Raw genomic sequence first — 17,219 nt, 5'->3', positions numbered from 1 at the left:
ATTAAAAAAAAATAGAATTACCATAGGATTCAGCAAACCCACTAATGGGTACACTCCCAAAATAATTGATAGGGTCTCAGTGAGATATTTACACAGCCATTGTCATAATGGTAATATTCACAATAGCTTAAACATGGAAGCAACCCAAGTATCCATCAATGGAGCATGGGTAAGCAAAAGGTGGTATATACATACAATGGGATATTACTCAGCCTTAAAAAGGAAGCAAATTCTGACATATGCTACAACATCGATGAACCTGGAAGACATGCTAAGTGAAATAAGCCAGTCACAAAAAGACAAATACTGGGTGGTTCCATTTACATGAGATGTTTAGAGAAGTTAAATTTGTGGAAGCAGAAAGAAGAATGGTGTAGCCAGGGGCTGGGGGAAGCTTAAAGCATATAACGGTAAATAAGAAACATTCGCCAATAACTGTAGTGAAAAGGAGACTTTCTGTGCTAATTCTTGAGGGCAGGAACTGTATCTTAACTCATGCTCATATTTCTAATGCCTATTCCCATTCCTGGTCCAGAACAGACATGTAATAAATACTTGCTGAATTGTTGGAAGGTGCTGAGAGATGCCATCGAACTGCATTGTCCAAACACAGTAGCTACGGTCACATGGCACTACTTATATTTAAATGATAGGGCACCTGGGTGGCTAAGTCAGTTCAAGGTCCAACTCTTGATTTCAGCTCTGGTCATGATCTCACAGTTTGTGAGTTCAAGCCCCGCGTCAGGCTCTGTGCTGACAATATGGACCCAGCTTGGGATTCTTTCTCTATCTCTTCGCCCTGCTGCCACTCACAATCCCTCTCTTTCTCTTCTTCTCTCTCTCTCTCTCAAAAATAAATAAACAACCTTTATATCCTTGCCACCTCCCCTGCCTCATTCCATGAAGACCCTATTACCAGACTGTAACCGAGCATATCTTCCTGGTGCCTGATGTTTTTGCAGACATTTGGGTGTAACCCACGCACGTGCTGGAAATGCCCTGAGCTTTCACTTTGCACACTCTCTGTGTAGAGGTCACTCTCCCCCTTGCACACTGTGCCTTCCCTGGGGGCAACTACAGCTGGGTTAGTTTGCCCATCGCCTGGCCTATGTAGATGTTGGCCCCTTCCTGAAAACCCGCCTTGCTAAATAAAGGCCATGCCTGTCCAAATTTGGAATCTGTGACAGAAGTCATTAGTGGAGAGCCTTGAATGCTAAAGCCAAAGTGTTTTACTTCATAGGAAGAGCCACAAGAAAAAATTCAAAGTTACAGATTAAACTGATACCACGTGTGGGATGGACTGGGGAGATACATTTGGGTGTGGTATAAGGCCAATTTCCGTGGCCTTTCAACATTAAGTTCATTCCTATGTTTATAATCACCTCGGGTGGTCATTTTGATACCTGTCCCTGTATTTCTCCGCAAGCCTCTGAAGTTTTGGAGTCAAGACCTGGATGTTATATTCCTAACGGTGCCTCCAGGTCAAGCATTTACGTAGCACAGCATCATTGTTCCCTGTTGCAGTGTTGTGGAACATTTGACATAATAGTCTATGTAGCTAATATGGCTTCTAATTACAGTAATCAACCATACCAGTTTGCTTGGCACTATCCTAGCTTTTGTACTCAAACTCCCATATCCTGTAAACTTCTTAAGTCCTAGACAAGCTGCAACAGTTGGTCACCCAAGTCTGGGCAAACCTGGATGTTTGGTCATCCTACATGTGAAGCACTTTGAATCGAAGACCAGGACTGTCTTAGGGAGCTGCTCAATAAAATGTTGGCAGCTCTGAGACTACTGGCCAGAATTAGGATACAATGTATACCCGTCCTCAGGAGCTGGACCCAAGCAGGGCCACATTAGCACCACACCAGTACGCACCAGGGCTTCTGAATACCTTCCCGTGACACTGAAATGAAACTGAGTTAAGCCTTACAGAGTAAGTCTGTAACTTTGAGTGAGAGCTAGGTTGATTTGACTCCCTAACAGTCACCTTTTTACAAATAAGAGTCCTACACTCACAAGTAACTTGTGTTAATTGTATTTTTATTGTAGGGTTAGGTAGATTTTAAGAAGGTAAAAGTTCTTATAGGAGTTTTCCTTAAGTTCTTTAAGTTCTTCTTAAAGAAGTTTTACTTCTTAAAATCCACCTTCTCTTCTTACTCTCTGTACCCATCCATCTCGTACGCCAGAAGCGTCCCCTCCATTACCTGTCTTGGACACTGCCAAACCAGCCCACCGCACCGCACTTTTTGACACCGTTCTCTTTCCCCATCTCCCCTCCAACACACACATAAACATTATCAATTACCTCACAAGATTTCAAATGCAAAGTCATGATTGCATTAAATTTCCATCAACAGTGTAAAATACAGCTTCCGAATACAAGACAACATTTATTTGTATTTTACTACATGCTTGAATATGGTACATTTGATAAAGAGATGGAACAAGTTTCAAAGATTAAAAATAAAACAAAACACCTACTTTCCAGAAAAGCCTTTTCAGAATGAAGTTTCTCTGGGCTGCTACTTTAAGTTCCGTAATTAAATAAAGTATCTTCCTCAAAGTATTGTCTTTAAGGAACAGTTCAGATTTAAGTTGACTGAAGTGTTTAATTTTCTCCTCAGATCTGCAGAAACACAAGAAAAGCAATTCCATGTAAAAAATGGTAAGAAACAGCAGTTGAAGAATATCAATGATCATCGACAGGTTTGTGAAACTTTGTTTCTAATGGAATTTTAATGTAGTTTTGTGCTCTAGGTTTATTACTCAATCCCCAGGTTGGGCTATTTATAATTTTCCAGCTATATTTTTGCCCACGCCCCTTTACTCAAGCTGTATGCATGTCAGGAATACTCTGTGTCCCCAGGAAACTTCTGTCCCTCTTTCATAACCTAGCTCAGAGTTTGCTACATACCGTCTACCATACTGGCTGAGCCAAATATAATATTATTTGCTTAATATTTTTTCTTTAAATCAACTTTTTGCACACACACACATGGATGTGTAGGTGTGTATGTGTGCGTGCGCACACATGGGCAGAGAGAAGTTTATTCATAAAGAAAACTTTGTATCACTACTTTACAAGGAGAACCAATCTCATGTGCCATAAATAGCAGGTAACTGTGAAAACAGCCTGGAAGCAACCCAGATTCAGAGTTGATGCACCACGTTCCGAGCCTGAGGCCTGCGCTCTCTTTGAAAAGAAAGGGCAGATGAGCATGTCTCAGAGAGCTGCCGCTCTGGGCACCAAGCCCAGAGGCTCTCCCTAATGAGACTGCACTAGTTGGAAAAGCAATCATGTTGCACTGTGGAATTCAGAGTAATTTCCTGCCGTGTCAGAGTACCACGTGCGTTCATCTCTTGTCACTGACCTGTGGACGTTCAACACTGGAGGAAGAGCTGCCTTTGCTGAAGAGAGGAATACCTTCCCCCTTAAAGCTTTGCCTAATTCCAGCACAGATGGGGGACCCTCTCCTGTAGCACTTTTCCCACACCTGGTATATATCACACTGATCCTATTTTGTCCCCTTGTCATGATTTGTGTACTTGTCCTGGGCACTTTTCATGGACTAGCTCATACAGCTGGGAATTACTGTTCATGGGTTCAGGCCCCACGTTGGGCTCTGTGCTGGCAGTGTGGAACCTGCTTAGGATTCTGTGTCTGTGTCCCTCCCTTGCTATCTCTCAAAATAAATAAATAAACTTTAAAAATTATTTTTAAAATGTCTTTTATTTTAGATTTGTTAAAATCAAGATATAAATAAGGTACTTGTTATATTTGCTTATTATTTTTCTTAAGCCTTTTTAAAACTTTTATTATGGAATTTTTTAAACATACACAAAAATGGAGAAAATTGCATAAGAAACCCCATGTATCTATCACATAGATGCAATAATTTTTAACATTTTGCCAGTTTTGTTTTATCTATTCCCTTATACACACACATATACACACACCCTTATCCATTTTAAAATTAAAATAAAATATACATAACATAAAGGTTACCATTGTAACCATTTTTAGGTATACAAATCAGTGGTATTAATTGCATTCACAGTGTTGTACAGCCATCACTACTATCTATTTCCAGAACTTTTTAATTTTCCCAAACAGAAACTTTATGCTGATTAACAGTAGGTCCCCAGTCCCCTCTCTTCTCAGTTCCTAGTAAGCTCAATTTTATTGTCTGTTTCTATGAATTTGCCTCTTCTCAGTGCCTCTTATAGGTAAGTGGAATCATACAATATTTGTCCTTTTTATTTCTGGCTTCTTTTACTTAGCATAATTTCTTCAAGGTTCATCCATCTTGTCACATGTGTCAGGACCCCATTCCTTTTGAAGGCTAATATACCCACACTTTAAGTCAGATTCAGGTTTAATTGTTTTAACAATTTATTCATTCTATAAAGGCAACCTACTATGTGCCCATGACCAAGGTACAGTCCTGGCCCTTAAGGAGCATGGTACATAATGGGGCAATGCATAATCAAACAGGCAATCATAAGATAGACTGTTGATTCCTACAAGGTGGTAAACACAGAATGTTCTAGAGGGGCCCCTCTTAATGTAGTTTTGAGAAATGATTTTTAGAGAAAAGGATACTAAGCTAAGTCTTGAATGGAAGTTATTCATAAAGGGAAGAAGAGTAGAGAGTAGGTTCCAGAATAGAGGAAAAAACAAAAACAAACTGTTGGCTGTATTTCAAAGTTTTTGGTTTTGAATAGTCTCCAGGAAATTCTGAAGTCCTGGGTCTTAGGGTTGTTTTTGACCACCTGTGGTGGTGATGCAACAGTAGTAACCTTTTTTTTTGGGGGGGGGGGCAATTGACCCTGATCTACACACACAAATCAGATGTTTAAAATTGCTACTGTAGGGGTGCCTGGGTGGCTCAGTTGGTTAAGTGTCTGACTTCAGCTCAGGCCATGATCTCACAGTTCATGGGTTCGAGCTCTGTGTTGGCCTCTGTGCTGACAGCTCAGAGCCTGGAGTCTGCTTCAGATTCTGTATCTCCCTCTCTCTCTCTGCCCCTCCCCCACTTATGCTCTGTCTGTCTGTCTGTCTGTCTCTCTCTCTCTCTCTCTCTCTCTCTCTCAAAAAAAAAAGCTTTCTGAGAACTGTGAGATCATTTAGATCAGGAGGTTAGGGCAGGAGTTGAAGGGACACAACAGTTGAAGATGGAAAGATGAAAAGAGACATCAGAAAGATTCTTCTAAGCTGCTGTAAAGTGTAGACCTTGTCTAAAGGCAATGGGGAGCCATTCAGAGACTTTCAGGGAGGGAGTTTTATGATCAGATTTGTGCTTCCAGCAGATTTCTTTGTTGTTATGGAGAATGGTTTAGAGAAGGTCAAGAGTGAAGGCAGAGCCGAGCTAGGAAATACTGTAGGAGCTCAGAACAAAGGTAATTGGGCCGAGCATGTGACAGTGAAAGAAGTAGATGTTATCCAGATGTATTAGAGAAGAGCAATTAAATCATGTGGTGAATGGCTGGATGTGGGGGGTGGGTGTGCTGAAGAGGACAGAGAAGGTACAGATGACTTCCAGGACTCTGGCTTCGGTCATCTGGGGATAGCGACCTCAGGCCCCGTGTTAGGAAACACAAGAGGAAGCTCAGGTCCCAGAAGGAAGACGCTGACTTCTGTTTTGAATAGACTGAGTTTAAAGTTCTTGTAAGACCTACAAGAGGTGATGGCCAGTGGGTAATTATGTTGGCCGACCTAAAATTCAGGATGGCGAGTTGACGTAGAAGTCAACGTGATGATCAGCAACACACGGAGTCCTGAGAGGCAAAGCGGAGACGACAGTCCCCCATGCGAAGCTAGCACGTCATCACTCCTTACCTGTATGGCTTTTGACTTCCGATAGGACTGGGCTCACTAACATAGAGGGGATCTTGCAAAAGAGTCGCTTTCTAAAAGTAAAAAAGTGGGAATAGTTAGAAATTTTGTTTGCCGAAAATCAATTTCTCCTACTTTTAGTCAATACCATATATCTATTCCTTAATCCATGCCATAGTACATGATTTGTTTATGTAAATAATACCACAGGGTATTTGGTTCCTTATATAGTCTTTAAAAAGTTTTAAACGTGATACTTGCTTATTATAAAATGAAATTATCTATCAAAATCAAACAGTACAAAAATGCATAAGCAAAAGACAAAAGTTCCATGTCTCTCCCTCTGCCTCCCATCCCACTAGCCGAAGCACCTTACTATATAACTAATACTAATATAACACTGTTTGTTAATTATACTGAAATTAAAAACAACAACAGAGTACCCTACTATATTATTATCAGTTTGGTTTATATCCTTCAGGTTTATAAAAACATATTAATTATAACATACATCTGTAGGAGTGCCTGGGTGTCTCAATTGGTTAAGGGTCTGACTCTTTTTTTTTTTAATTAAAAAAAAAATTTTTTTAAGAGACAGAGAGAAACAAAGCATGAATGGGGGAGGAGCAGAGAGAGAGGGAGACACACAGAATCTGAAGCAGGCTCCAGGCTCTGAACTATCAGCACAGAGCCCGATTTGGGGCTCAAACCCATGAACTGTGAGATCATGACCTAAACTGAAGTTGGACGCTTAATCAACTGAGCCACCCAGGTGCCCCCTTTTGTCATTGTTTTAAGTTAAGGGAAAAAAACAAAAAAGCTGTCTTTTTTTCCTCTCTAAATGTTGGTCGTTATCTTAAATTTAGAATTTTAATTTGGGGATATTCTTTAGTTATTTAGCCTTCTAGCACCTATCTTCACAATGTATAAATGGCAGAGAATTGATATATATTGTTTTTGTAGAACTTGAGATGCTAAAGAACTCAGATTAATTATTTCTGGTGAAAGTTGGAGATAAAATGAGTCACTGAAGGGGACTTGGCTCTTTAAAAACCCATAAGATCAGAATGAGTGCTAATTTCTCACTGGATGGTTTAGGTTTACTTTCCCCGAAAACACAGAGAAAGTTAACATGTCCATTCCTTTTTCCCAGTGGCATTTCCCTACCTCAATGTGAATTGTCATTCTAGATCTCAAAGCACAAGAGATTAGTTAGCCAAGATACGTCTGACTGATTTAGGAAATTTTTTTAAATTTCCTAAAGCTCATGAAAGTATGACTAAGAATAACCAAAATGACCAACATGATGAAAGAAACATTGTCACAGAAGTCACAACATTTTAAATGTTTATACTGAATTAACGTCTTGTTTTTTCCTAGAATAAATGCTAACCTGATTCATCATTTATGTATGAAACATTTGCTTGCCCATTTTCCATCTTTCAAGAGATAGAACCGTATTTTTTTTAAGTTTATTTATTTCAGAGAGAAAGCACAGCAGGGAAGGGGCAGAGAGGAAGAGAGAAAATCTCAATCAGGCTCTACACGCTCAGTGCAGAGCCCAACACAGAGCTCGAACCCACAAACTGCAAGATCATGACCTGAGCCAAAGTCAAAAGTTGAACGCTCAACCAACTGAGCCACCCAGGCGCCCCAAGGGATGGGACCTTTTTAATAATAGCATCTATTAGGGGCACCTGGGTGGCTCAGTTGGTTAAGTGTTCGACTTCGGCTCAGGTCATGATCTCACCATTTGTGAGTTTGAGCCCTACATAGGACTTTGTGCTGACAGCTCGGAGCCTGGAGCCTGCTTCCGATTCTGAGTCTCCATCTCTTTTGCCCCGCCCCAGCTAGTGCTCTGTCTCTGTCTCTGTCTCTCTCTCTCTCAAAAATAAACAAACATTAAAAAAATTTTTTTTGACAGACCCAAATGAATTTTTTATTGAACAGTCTCTGATGTTAAAGAAAATACAGATACAGGGCTATATCATATATGTATTTTGTAAAAAAACATTTTTTTTTTAATGATAGCATCTACCAACTCAAAGATAACCCCCCTCCACCCACATTTTTTTCAATGATCATGGAAAAAAACATCAAATCTTGGCTCCACACTAGTTGTGCAGACTTGCATAAATCTAATTTCTCAGTGCCTTAATTTCCTCATCTATGAAATAACAGTCCTACCTGCTAGGGTTGTTGTGCAAACTAAATGAGTTAGTATACAGAAAGCATCAAAGCATGTCCTACCTGTTAACAACAATACATGGCAGTTATTCCTATTGCTTTTATTATCAGAAGGACTATGAGTATGCCTGTTGGACTTGCCCCAATCATGTCCCTGCTGCAGAAAAAGTAGTTCTAAAACCAGGAGTTTGTCAATTCATGGGAACATAAACGGTCATTTTGAAATATTTAGATAGATTAAGTTTTTATTTTTCTATTAGAACGTATGTGGCCTCCTTTTAACAGACCAGAGTTTCCCCTCTAGTTATGATTTGTTTAAATGCTTAATTTGGAGAAAGCTGTTTAAAACTTTAGGAGCACCTGGCTGGCTCACTCATTGGGACACATGACTCTTGATCTTGGGGTTGTGAGTTGAAGCCCCAAGTTGAATGTAGACATTATTTAAAAATAAAATCTTGGGGCGCCTGGATGGCTCAGTCGGTTAAGTCTCCGGCTTCGGCTCAGGTCAGATCTCATGTTCGTGGGTTCAAGCCCCGCATCAGGCTCTGTGCTGACAGCTAGCTCAGAGCCTGGAGCCTGCTTCCGGTTCTGTCTCCTTCTCTCTGCCTCTCCCTCTCTCATGCTCTGTCTGTCTCTGTATCAAAAATAAATAAAACATTAAAAAAAAATTTTAAATAAAATCTTGGGGCGCCTGGGTGGCTTAGTCGGTTAAGCATCCAACTTCGGCTCAGGTCATGATCTCATGTTCGTGGGTTCGAGCCCCGCATCAGGCTCTGGGCTGACAGCTAGCTCAGAGCCTGGAGCCTGCTTCTGGTTCTGTGTCTCCTTCTCTCTCTGCCCCTCCCCCTCTCATGCTCTGTATCAAAAATAAATAAAACATTTTAAAAAATTAAATAAGCTGATCCTGGTGTAATAAAAAGATTACAAATGAGAGTTCTGACTCTGTCCCTAAACTTACTACATAATCTTGAGCAAGTGATCTAAAATATTCACTTTCCTCATTTATAAAATAAGGTACTTAGCCTAGGTAATCTCTCGAAAATTTCTGCTCCTATGACAATGACCCCCATTAACCTTCCTCCAATAGCTCAGCTAAGAAATACAGAGACATATGACAATATTGAACTTTATCTGAGCTCTATGCTCTCTGAAAGCAGAAATGGTTGAGAAATCATCCCAGCTAACTGAAAAAGACCACCCTGCTCACAACTATTCCAAGATAAGACCTTCTCCATCCTTTTTCATGATCCCCAGAATACTCCCTTATTTACCTGCCCCTGTAAAACCCCTGGGTTTTTTTTTTTTTTTATGACACTCATTAATGAGCATTTTCCTTCTTGGAATAGCCGGAATAAAATCATATCCTTAATTGTCCAGGGTGTTTGTCTTTCATAATGTTATTAAATTCCAAGGCTAAATTTTGGAAATCAGGAAATGTTGGAGAGCAGAAAAGGCATGTTTGCTTTAAAAAGTACTCCAGCCAAAGTTAACTTATGAGGACACTTACTATAATATAATTGGTCCACGAACTTTTTAAGTGCAGAAATATTGATGAGGTTGTGGAAATACCGTACAAATGAAGTTCTGACGTCTTTTTCTCTAGGTTTGGGTTGCTCTGTAAAGGGGAGGCCAGGGAGGAATTTCCTGAATAAAACTCATTTCCGTTCCCACTGCACTTGAAAGGGATTTCACTCAGAGAACCTTTGTGATCTGAAAGTCCCTTGGGTTCTTTTGTGTTGCTTGTGCAAGATGGCAGGGTGACAGCCTTTCCCGTGGCTGACATGGACTGACAGCTCCTCCTGGAGGGGGTGGGTAGGGGTCGAAAGACACTTTGGCCACAAAACAGCTCCTTGAGGTCTGAAGGACAGAAGGTTGAGTCTGTGGATGGCGTGCTGCTCTCTTGCTGGTGCCTGTCAGGTAGAATGTAGTCGTAAACACAATATTCAGAACTTAACAGTAAGGGACAAAGAGAATCTGGTGGCCCAACTGCAGCAGTTTTAAGACTTTGAAAGTAAATAAATATTGTCACAGAAAAGAAATACTTTTTTTCTTTTTAATTTTAGAAAGAGAGAGAGAGAGAAAGGGAGAGGGGCAGAGGGAGACAGAGAATCTTAGGCAGCGCTTCATCCCATAACCCTGGGATCATGACCTAAGTTGAAATCAAGATTACGCTCAACCACCTTAGCCACCTAGGCGTCCCAAAAGGAATGCTTATTAAGAGAAGGGAGTGCTTTCATCTCACTTGCTTACCCATGGGTCTAGTGGAGGTATGGTACACTTCTTCATTATACTTTTCTGCTTTCAGAAATAACACTGTACCCAATGTCATTTAAAGAAGCACTCTCTGTATCTGAAGTATTGTGCCTGTCCTTCACCAAACCCCAACATTTCCAATGTAAGAACTTTTCATTCTGAAAGAACTTTTTGAAACCTGACTCATCTTTCATTGGGCAATTCTGATGGATCCTCTGAAGAAAAACTATTCACATGGAGATATGAAGTGAGGTTTTTTTTTAATGGTGTTTTCTTTGATTCATGTCTTGTTAATACTCCTGATTTTTCCAGTGTCATTCCAATAGCATCAGCAGGTTTTTCAGAATCAATCCTGTGTTCCACCCCCATCTTCCCCATTCTCTACCTTACAGTGACCATTCGTCTACTCTGATGCATGAGGAAGCAGGGTAGAGGCTGAGACGTTATAGGGCAGGAGGAGATCTAAATGCCGATATTGTCTCTGCCCCTCAGTGGTTTATGACTTTGGTTGACCTAAGCTTCAATGTCCCAGTATTAAAATAGGAACCTGTAATAGAACCAATCTCAAAAATTTCCTGTGAGGATTAAATAAGAAATTACATGCAACGTGTTTGTAACACTGGAAACACTCAATGGGTGCTTAGTTATTATTATTATCCTATATTGCCTTGAATGGCTGGTTTATCATTTTATAGTAAAATACATTGTCTCCCCTATAAAATTGGAACTTTCATGAAAGTGGAAAGCCACTTTGTTTTTATTAGTCCTTCAATTAACTTTAAACAGGTATAAAATGCATTCATTATCTATACAGTATTATGAACTGTGCTGCAGGTACATGTGCACGCACCCACATAAAGTGATTGCCCCAGTTTACTCATTCAAGTTCCATTCCCCCTTAAACAGTCACCCCTTGCCAAGCCCTCAGGCTTAAAGATATGCACGTTGGTACTGCGGTCCCAGAGTGTGATGGAGATCTGGGAACACCCCGTCCTTCCTGCACTCTTGCCCTGTGGACCAGCACATGGTATGGCCAGATTTTAAACACAGCTTAACAAATTATCATATATGACCCACAACCCCTAAATGCTGCTCAGTAATTCTCTTATCTTACCCCATTTTTCATAGGATTCTAGTGTTATGTAACCGTATTATCAATGTGTCTAAGAATAAGATGATCACGCAGGGATTTTCAGGTAAAAGAATAAGTCTGGCTCAGAAATAGATGATACATAGTCCAATCCTCTTTTTAAGGAAATAATTTTTCTTTATTTTTGCAGATAACATATTCTAAAATTTTCTCAATGGAAACTGAAGAGAGCTAAATAACAAGTATTAGATTATGTTGCATAATGTAAAATTATGTTAAAATGTTCCTTTTAGGTATGATATGTTGTTCATATAAAGGTTCAGCAAAATGGTTTTAGGTACTTGCAGAAAATCTCACTTGAAGTGACTTATTTATTCAGTTATATGGGAAATCTAGAGATAAAAAGCGTTTCTAAAAAGGATTACCTTTCTGGAAGCATAAATGAAAATGCCATGGAAATTCTAGATTCACCAGTTAAGTAAGCCAACTTGTAAAACTAAACTGTATTCTTCATTTGAAATTCAGTAATACCCACCTCTACTGGTCTGCGTAAAGAGTAATTAGTTACCTAGCAAGAGTTCTAAAACCTTGAATTTGCAATATGTCAACTTCATATTTACAGAACTAAGTTGCTAAAAGGTTTTCTAATGAGCAGAGTATGTATCTCAAGGGAGAGCCCAGCCACATTAAAGGAAGAGACAAGAGAAGTAAGGAAGAGAACTCCAAAATCAGAAGTATGCGCAAATCACTTTGTCTTCTTCTTCCCTCTGCATCAAGGATAGATAAACTCCTCGAGGCTGAAAATGTCGGGTCACAGTCCAAAAAACAACAGGCAAAATGGAGCAGCTTCACAGAAACCTGTAAGGTGCAAGTTCAGCAAAGAATGAGAAATACACGTATGCTAGCATACTGATTCTCCATCCAGAAATGAAGAAAAACGGTAAATTAGAAAAAATGAGTATTTGATTTAAGAAATTCTTAAAAAGGATAAAAAAGATGTTAAATGAATATGAAATAGAGGGTTTAGTTTTCCTGGAGATCTCAAAACCTATCACATTGAAAAAGATGGTCAGATTAATATGCCAGAATATAAGAAACAAGCAGAACAACAGAGAACAATGATTCTTCTATAAGAAGTCATATAGACCTAGATCTCAGGATCCAGAATTTGAGCTCTCTTGAATGAAACATTCCCCCATGAAGATTCTACTAAAGCAGAATTGGTAAAACATAAGCAAGTCTATGTGGAAAACTTAATTCAAAGTTAGAAAATAGTTCTGATACCTAAGCATAACCGAGAGGCTAACAGAGACCAGTAGCCAACTCTTCCTGGGCATGTGACCCAGAGTCACACAGCATAATATTCAAAATATCCCAGATACAATCCAAAATTACTTAACAGGGGGCACCCAGCTGGCTCAGGGGTGAAGCATGCGACTCTTGAACTCAAAGTTGTGAGTCTGGTCCCCATATTAGGCATGGAGCCTACTCAACAAATAGAATAGAATAGTCTTAAAAAACAAAAACAAAGATAGGGTCACCTGGATGGCTCAGTTGGTTGAGTGTCCAAATATTGATTTCAGCTTAGATCATGATCCCAGAGTTGTAGGATCAAGCCCTGAATTGGGCTCCACACTGAATGTGGAATCTGCTTGGGATTCTCTCTCTCTCCCTCTGCCCTTCCCCTGCACAGGTGCACATACTCTCTTTCTCTAAAATAAAAAAAATAAAAAATGAATAAAAATAAAAACAAACCAAAATTAGTTGATATTTGAAGAGCCAGGAAAATCTCAATATCTTATGAAGAGCCAAGAAAGTCTCAATATCTTGTGAAGAAAAAGGCAATGAACAGATATCAACACAGAGAAGACAAAAGATGTGGAGTTTTCAGATAAAGACTTTAAGGAAGCCATTATAACCATGCTGTAATAAATAAGAGTGAGCCCTTCTCAAACAAATGGAAAGTCTCAGCAGGGAAATAGAAGATATAAAAAAAAAAAAGGTGGCACCTGGTTAGCTCGGTCAGTAGAGCATGTGACTGTCGATCTCAGGGTTGTGAGTTCAAACCCTGCTTTGGGTGTGTAGCCTACTTAAAAATAAAAATAGAGCACCTGGGTGGCTCCATCAGTTAAGCATCTGACTCTTAATTTCAGCTCAGGCCACAGTCCCAGGATCATGGGATCTAGCTCCGTGTTGGACTCTGTGCAGAGCATGGAGCCCGCTTAAGATTCTCTTTCTTCTCTCTCTCTCTGCCCTTCTCCCCCACTCATGCACTCTCTCTAAAAAAATAAATAAGGTAAATAAAACCAGCAAGCAAATTCATATAGAAAATAAACAAAGCAATTCTGCTCCTGAGTATGAATCCTGGGGAAGTTTGGAGACAGGTCCATAAAGGGAGGAAAGGGGGAGGAAAAAGGAAGAGGAAGAGAGTGATGGGGGAGAAGAATGAATATTGATTCCACCCTGATGCTCAATAAATGTAACTTTATATTTTTATAAATGTGTAATTGAGCAATAGAATATTTGTTAATAATGATAAGCTATGAGCAAATATATCTAATGTTTTCAGAGCCAATTTTGAGAATGATGAAGACGTAAGGACTTAGTATAAGAACAGTTTCTGGAGGCCTTCAACCCTTTCTCTTGAGTTTCTAAATGTTCTGGATTCATGTATTTACCCATATAGTATATTTACATAGATAAAAGACTGGTTCTTCAATAGAATTATAACAACCTACTATGCAAGAAATTCTTAGAAAATTAATATAGATGGCACCTCATCCCAAATTATTGTACAACAGTATTTTTTATTTTTTTAAATACAGTAGCATTGGGGTATGTTGGTGGCTCAGTCAGTTAAGTGTCCCAACTCTTGATTTCAGCTAAGGTCCTGATTTGGGGATCATGGGCTCCTGCTTAAGATTGTCTCTCTTGGGTGCCTAGGTGGCTCAGTTGGTTAAGCCCCCGACTTTGGCTCAGGTCATAATCTCACTGCTTAGTTCAACTCCCACTTCAGGCTCCATGCTGACAGCTCAGAGCCTGGAGCCTGCTTCAGAGTCTCTATCTGCATCTCTCTCTGCTCTCTCGCTCTCTCGCTCTCCTCTCTCAAAAAAAATATTCTCTCTCTTACCCACTACCCCTCTTTCTCTTTCTCTTAAAATACATACATACATACGGTAGTGTTATTAGTGAGAATAGAAAAAGAGGAAAGTTATTCTGTCCCAAGGCTTGATCAAGGATTCTGAGGATGCTGAATAAACTATTGCTCAGTGGCCAACATACTGATAATTAGCAATAACAAAAGAGCTAAGTTTTAATAAGGATTAAATGCCACACACAGTTTAAGCACTTTACATATAAATGATTTAGGCCTCACATATGGATATATCATCTCTGTGAGGAAGGTGCTATCATGAGCTCCACCCTACTTGTGAGGAGTGAGGTCTGGGAAGGTTAAATAGCCAAAGGCACAGTCAGGATTTGAGGTCAGTCAGTGTCCTACAGAACCTGCGTGTTTGTGTACTAGACAGAAATTGCACAGGTCCCTTTCTCTATTTTCTATCAAGAAGTGCTGCTTCTTAGAGAAAAATATAAGGCTCACGTTCTTGAGTTTTATCCCCCGTCTCTTTTGCTAATGGTGTATAATTAAGTGCAGCACATTCTCATTTCATTGGATTATCAGCTCTACTTCTGTTATTAAACAGATCAGTTTCTCCAGAAGCTCATCGTTTCATTTGCCAGGCACTGTGGTTAAATTTCCATTAGCCAAATATCAGTAGAAGCTACAGATAGATGTAAATTCAGATCGGAATCCACCCTGGTGGGTGTGGGCATACTAGACCTGATCTGGGAGCTAAGCACTGGCACAATTTCTTTTTCCTCATAGATTATTCAAGGTGAACTCAATTAAATTTATAAAAATCTTTTGCTGTGCCAGCACTGTAGAAGTGTTCTATTGATCTCAGCTTTTCTCTCTGTTTCTTTACACTCGCAAGCAATATACAGTCTTTTTCCCCCTGCAGCTTTAGGGAGCCCTTAAGTAGGTCACAGTACTCTGTTTCTACCTGAAATATCTCCTTGGGTTTTCTCGGTAAAATGCATATGAGAACACGGGACTAACTGCTAATGAGGAGCTACACTAAAGACAGAGAAAACTAAATACTGAATCTCATTATCAGAGATCACTAATCTGTTTTCCATCCCTTAGGTGTGAAAAGACCTGTTGTTTACTATTGCCCTGAAAAGCAATCATACTTATGTAAGTCTGATGTCCCAAGGTAACTGCATGCTTCTTATGACCTGCGGCTTCTCATAATTAGGCCTAAAACTTTACACCTCAGAGGTGTTTCAAAGCTCTGTACATGATAACATTCTTTAGTCCTCTAATTACCGTTTTTTATCCTAGCCTGCTCTTTGTTTATGCTTTTGACTCCTGTGCTTAATTATGAAGATGAGAATGCTAGAAAACCATGGGGCGGATAGCAGACCTAGCTCCCTCCTCAGCCCCTGTATTTGGAAACGACTCCTTCCCTCCACACACGGAGCACACAGAAGCTGGTGTGTTCTTAAAGACTCACCTCTCGACTGTGGTGGACATTGTTCATCAGTGAGTCATTTATTCAAGCTAGGCATCAGAGACCTTCCCAGGATTTTTAAATTTTACTCAAGGAAGTGTGTGTTAGCCTTTATCTGGTGGTGGGAGCTGTAAAATGTGAATTTAAGACAGGCAAAATGTGAACTTAATAACTTTGTTTATTACACCTTGAAAGACACGGTGGTATTCAGTGAGAAAAAAATGAGGCTGATCCACCAACATCAGAGGATACAAAGTCCTATGCCCGATCAAGCTACCAATTCCAGCTATGCCTCAGGCTCAAACCATTCCTACATTCTGTTGTTGGGCTTCTAACCTGATTTTGCTCCCTTTTAAACATATAAAATTGAATACAGGGGCATCTGGGTGGCTCAATAGGTTAAGTGTCCAACTCTTGATTTTGGCTCAGGTCATTTCATAGTTCACAAGATCGAGCCCCACTTGGCACTCTGCACTGACACTGCAGAGCCTACTTGAGATTCTCTCTCTTCCTCTCTCTCTCTCTGTGCGGTCCTCTCTCTCTTTCTCTCAAAATAAATAACAAACTTAAAAAAAAAAGTGAATAGGCACCTGGGTGGCTCAGTCGGCTAAGTATCTGACTTCAGCTCGGGTCATGATCTGACTGTTGATGAGTTTGAGCCCCACATCTGGTTTGCCACTGTCAGGGTGGAGCCTGCTTTGGATCCTCTGTCCCCCTCTCCCTCTGCCCTTCCCCCATCTGTACTCTTTCTAAAATAAATAAACATTGTTTTAAAAAGTGAAAACCTCTGGGGCACCTGGGTGGCTCAGTTGGTTGAGTGTCCAACTTTAGCTCAGGTCATGATCTCATCATTTTTTATGGGTTCAAGCCCCATGTCAGGCTCTGTGCTGACAAACAGCTCAGAGCCTGGAGCCTACTTCTGATTCTCTGTCTCCCTCTCTCCCTGCCCCTCCCCTGCTCATGCTCTGCCTCTCTCTGTCTCTCAAAAAGAAATAAATGTTAAAAAAAAATTTTAAGTGAAAACCTTTATAAAAATAATAAAAAGTAAAATTGAATACAGAGCCCAGCAATTAAAGTGTGCCAGATTAAAGAGGTAGGTAGACAAATCTACATTTGTCTCTCTATTTATGGCTATGTCTATATACATCTGTTGAATGAGTGAATTACATGAGTGGTCCCAGTTATTCCAGTAAATTCCCTTTTAAACCTAAGTTGGGTTTCTGTTACTTCTAACAGAGTTCTGACCCCCCACAATAACCTAAAAAAAAAAAAA

The 17,219-nt window shown here is 39.9% G+C and overlaps 1 protein-coding gene and 1 long non-coding RNA gene across 12 annotated transcripts in view; one reads left to right on the top strand and one right to left on the bottom strand.

The window, feature by feature from the left end:
• LOC115303548 overlaps positions 1-17,219 on the top strand; it is a 126,067-nt gene that overhangs the window by 72,132 nt on the left and 36,716 nt on the right. For 3 of the 4 annotated variants that reach the window (XR_003914118.1, XR_003914116.1, XR_003914117.1), the window contains 2 exons: positions 2,631-2,712; positions 3,120-3,674. This is a non-coding gene — a long non-coding RNA (uncharacterized LOC115303548). Of the gene's footprint in view, positions 1-2,630; positions 2,713-3,119; positions 3,675-17,219 lie in introns of those variants that run through there. The other variant, XR_003914119.1, reaches the window with a different exon arrangement.
• Positions 1-17,219, bottom strand: part of C10H12orf56 (chromosome 10 C12orf56 homolog) — a 69,888-nt gene that overhangs the window by 20,274 nt on the left and 32,395 nt on the right. For all 8 annotated transcript variants that reach the window (XR_003914115.1, XR_003914114.1, XM_029953341.1 and 5 more), the window contains exons 4-6: positions 9,537-9,939; positions 5,846-5,916; positions 2,488-2,632 (exon numbers count right to left, since the gene is read on the bottom strand). Coding sequence is in view for 6 of the 8 variants with exons in the window: in XM_029953341.1 (XP_029809201.1) it covers positions 2,488-2,632; positions 5,846-5,916; positions 9,537-9,939 (619 nt within the window). In the remaining 2 variants the exon portion in view is untranslated. The remainder of the gene's footprint in view (positions 1-2,487; positions 2,633-5,845; positions 5,917-9,536; positions 9,940-17,219) is intronic.

Source organism: Suricata suricatta, chromosome 10, assembly GCF_006229205.1.
Source record: "Suricata suricatta isolate VVHF042 chromosome 10, meerkat_22Aug2017_6uvM2_HiC, whole genome shotgun sequence".
Lineage (NCBI taxonomy): Eukaryota > Metazoa > Chordata > Mammalia > Carnivora > Herpestidae > Suricata > Suricata suricatta.
Note: the sequence above shows the minus strand (reverse complement) of the source record. Positions and strands in the feature narration are given on the sequence as shown.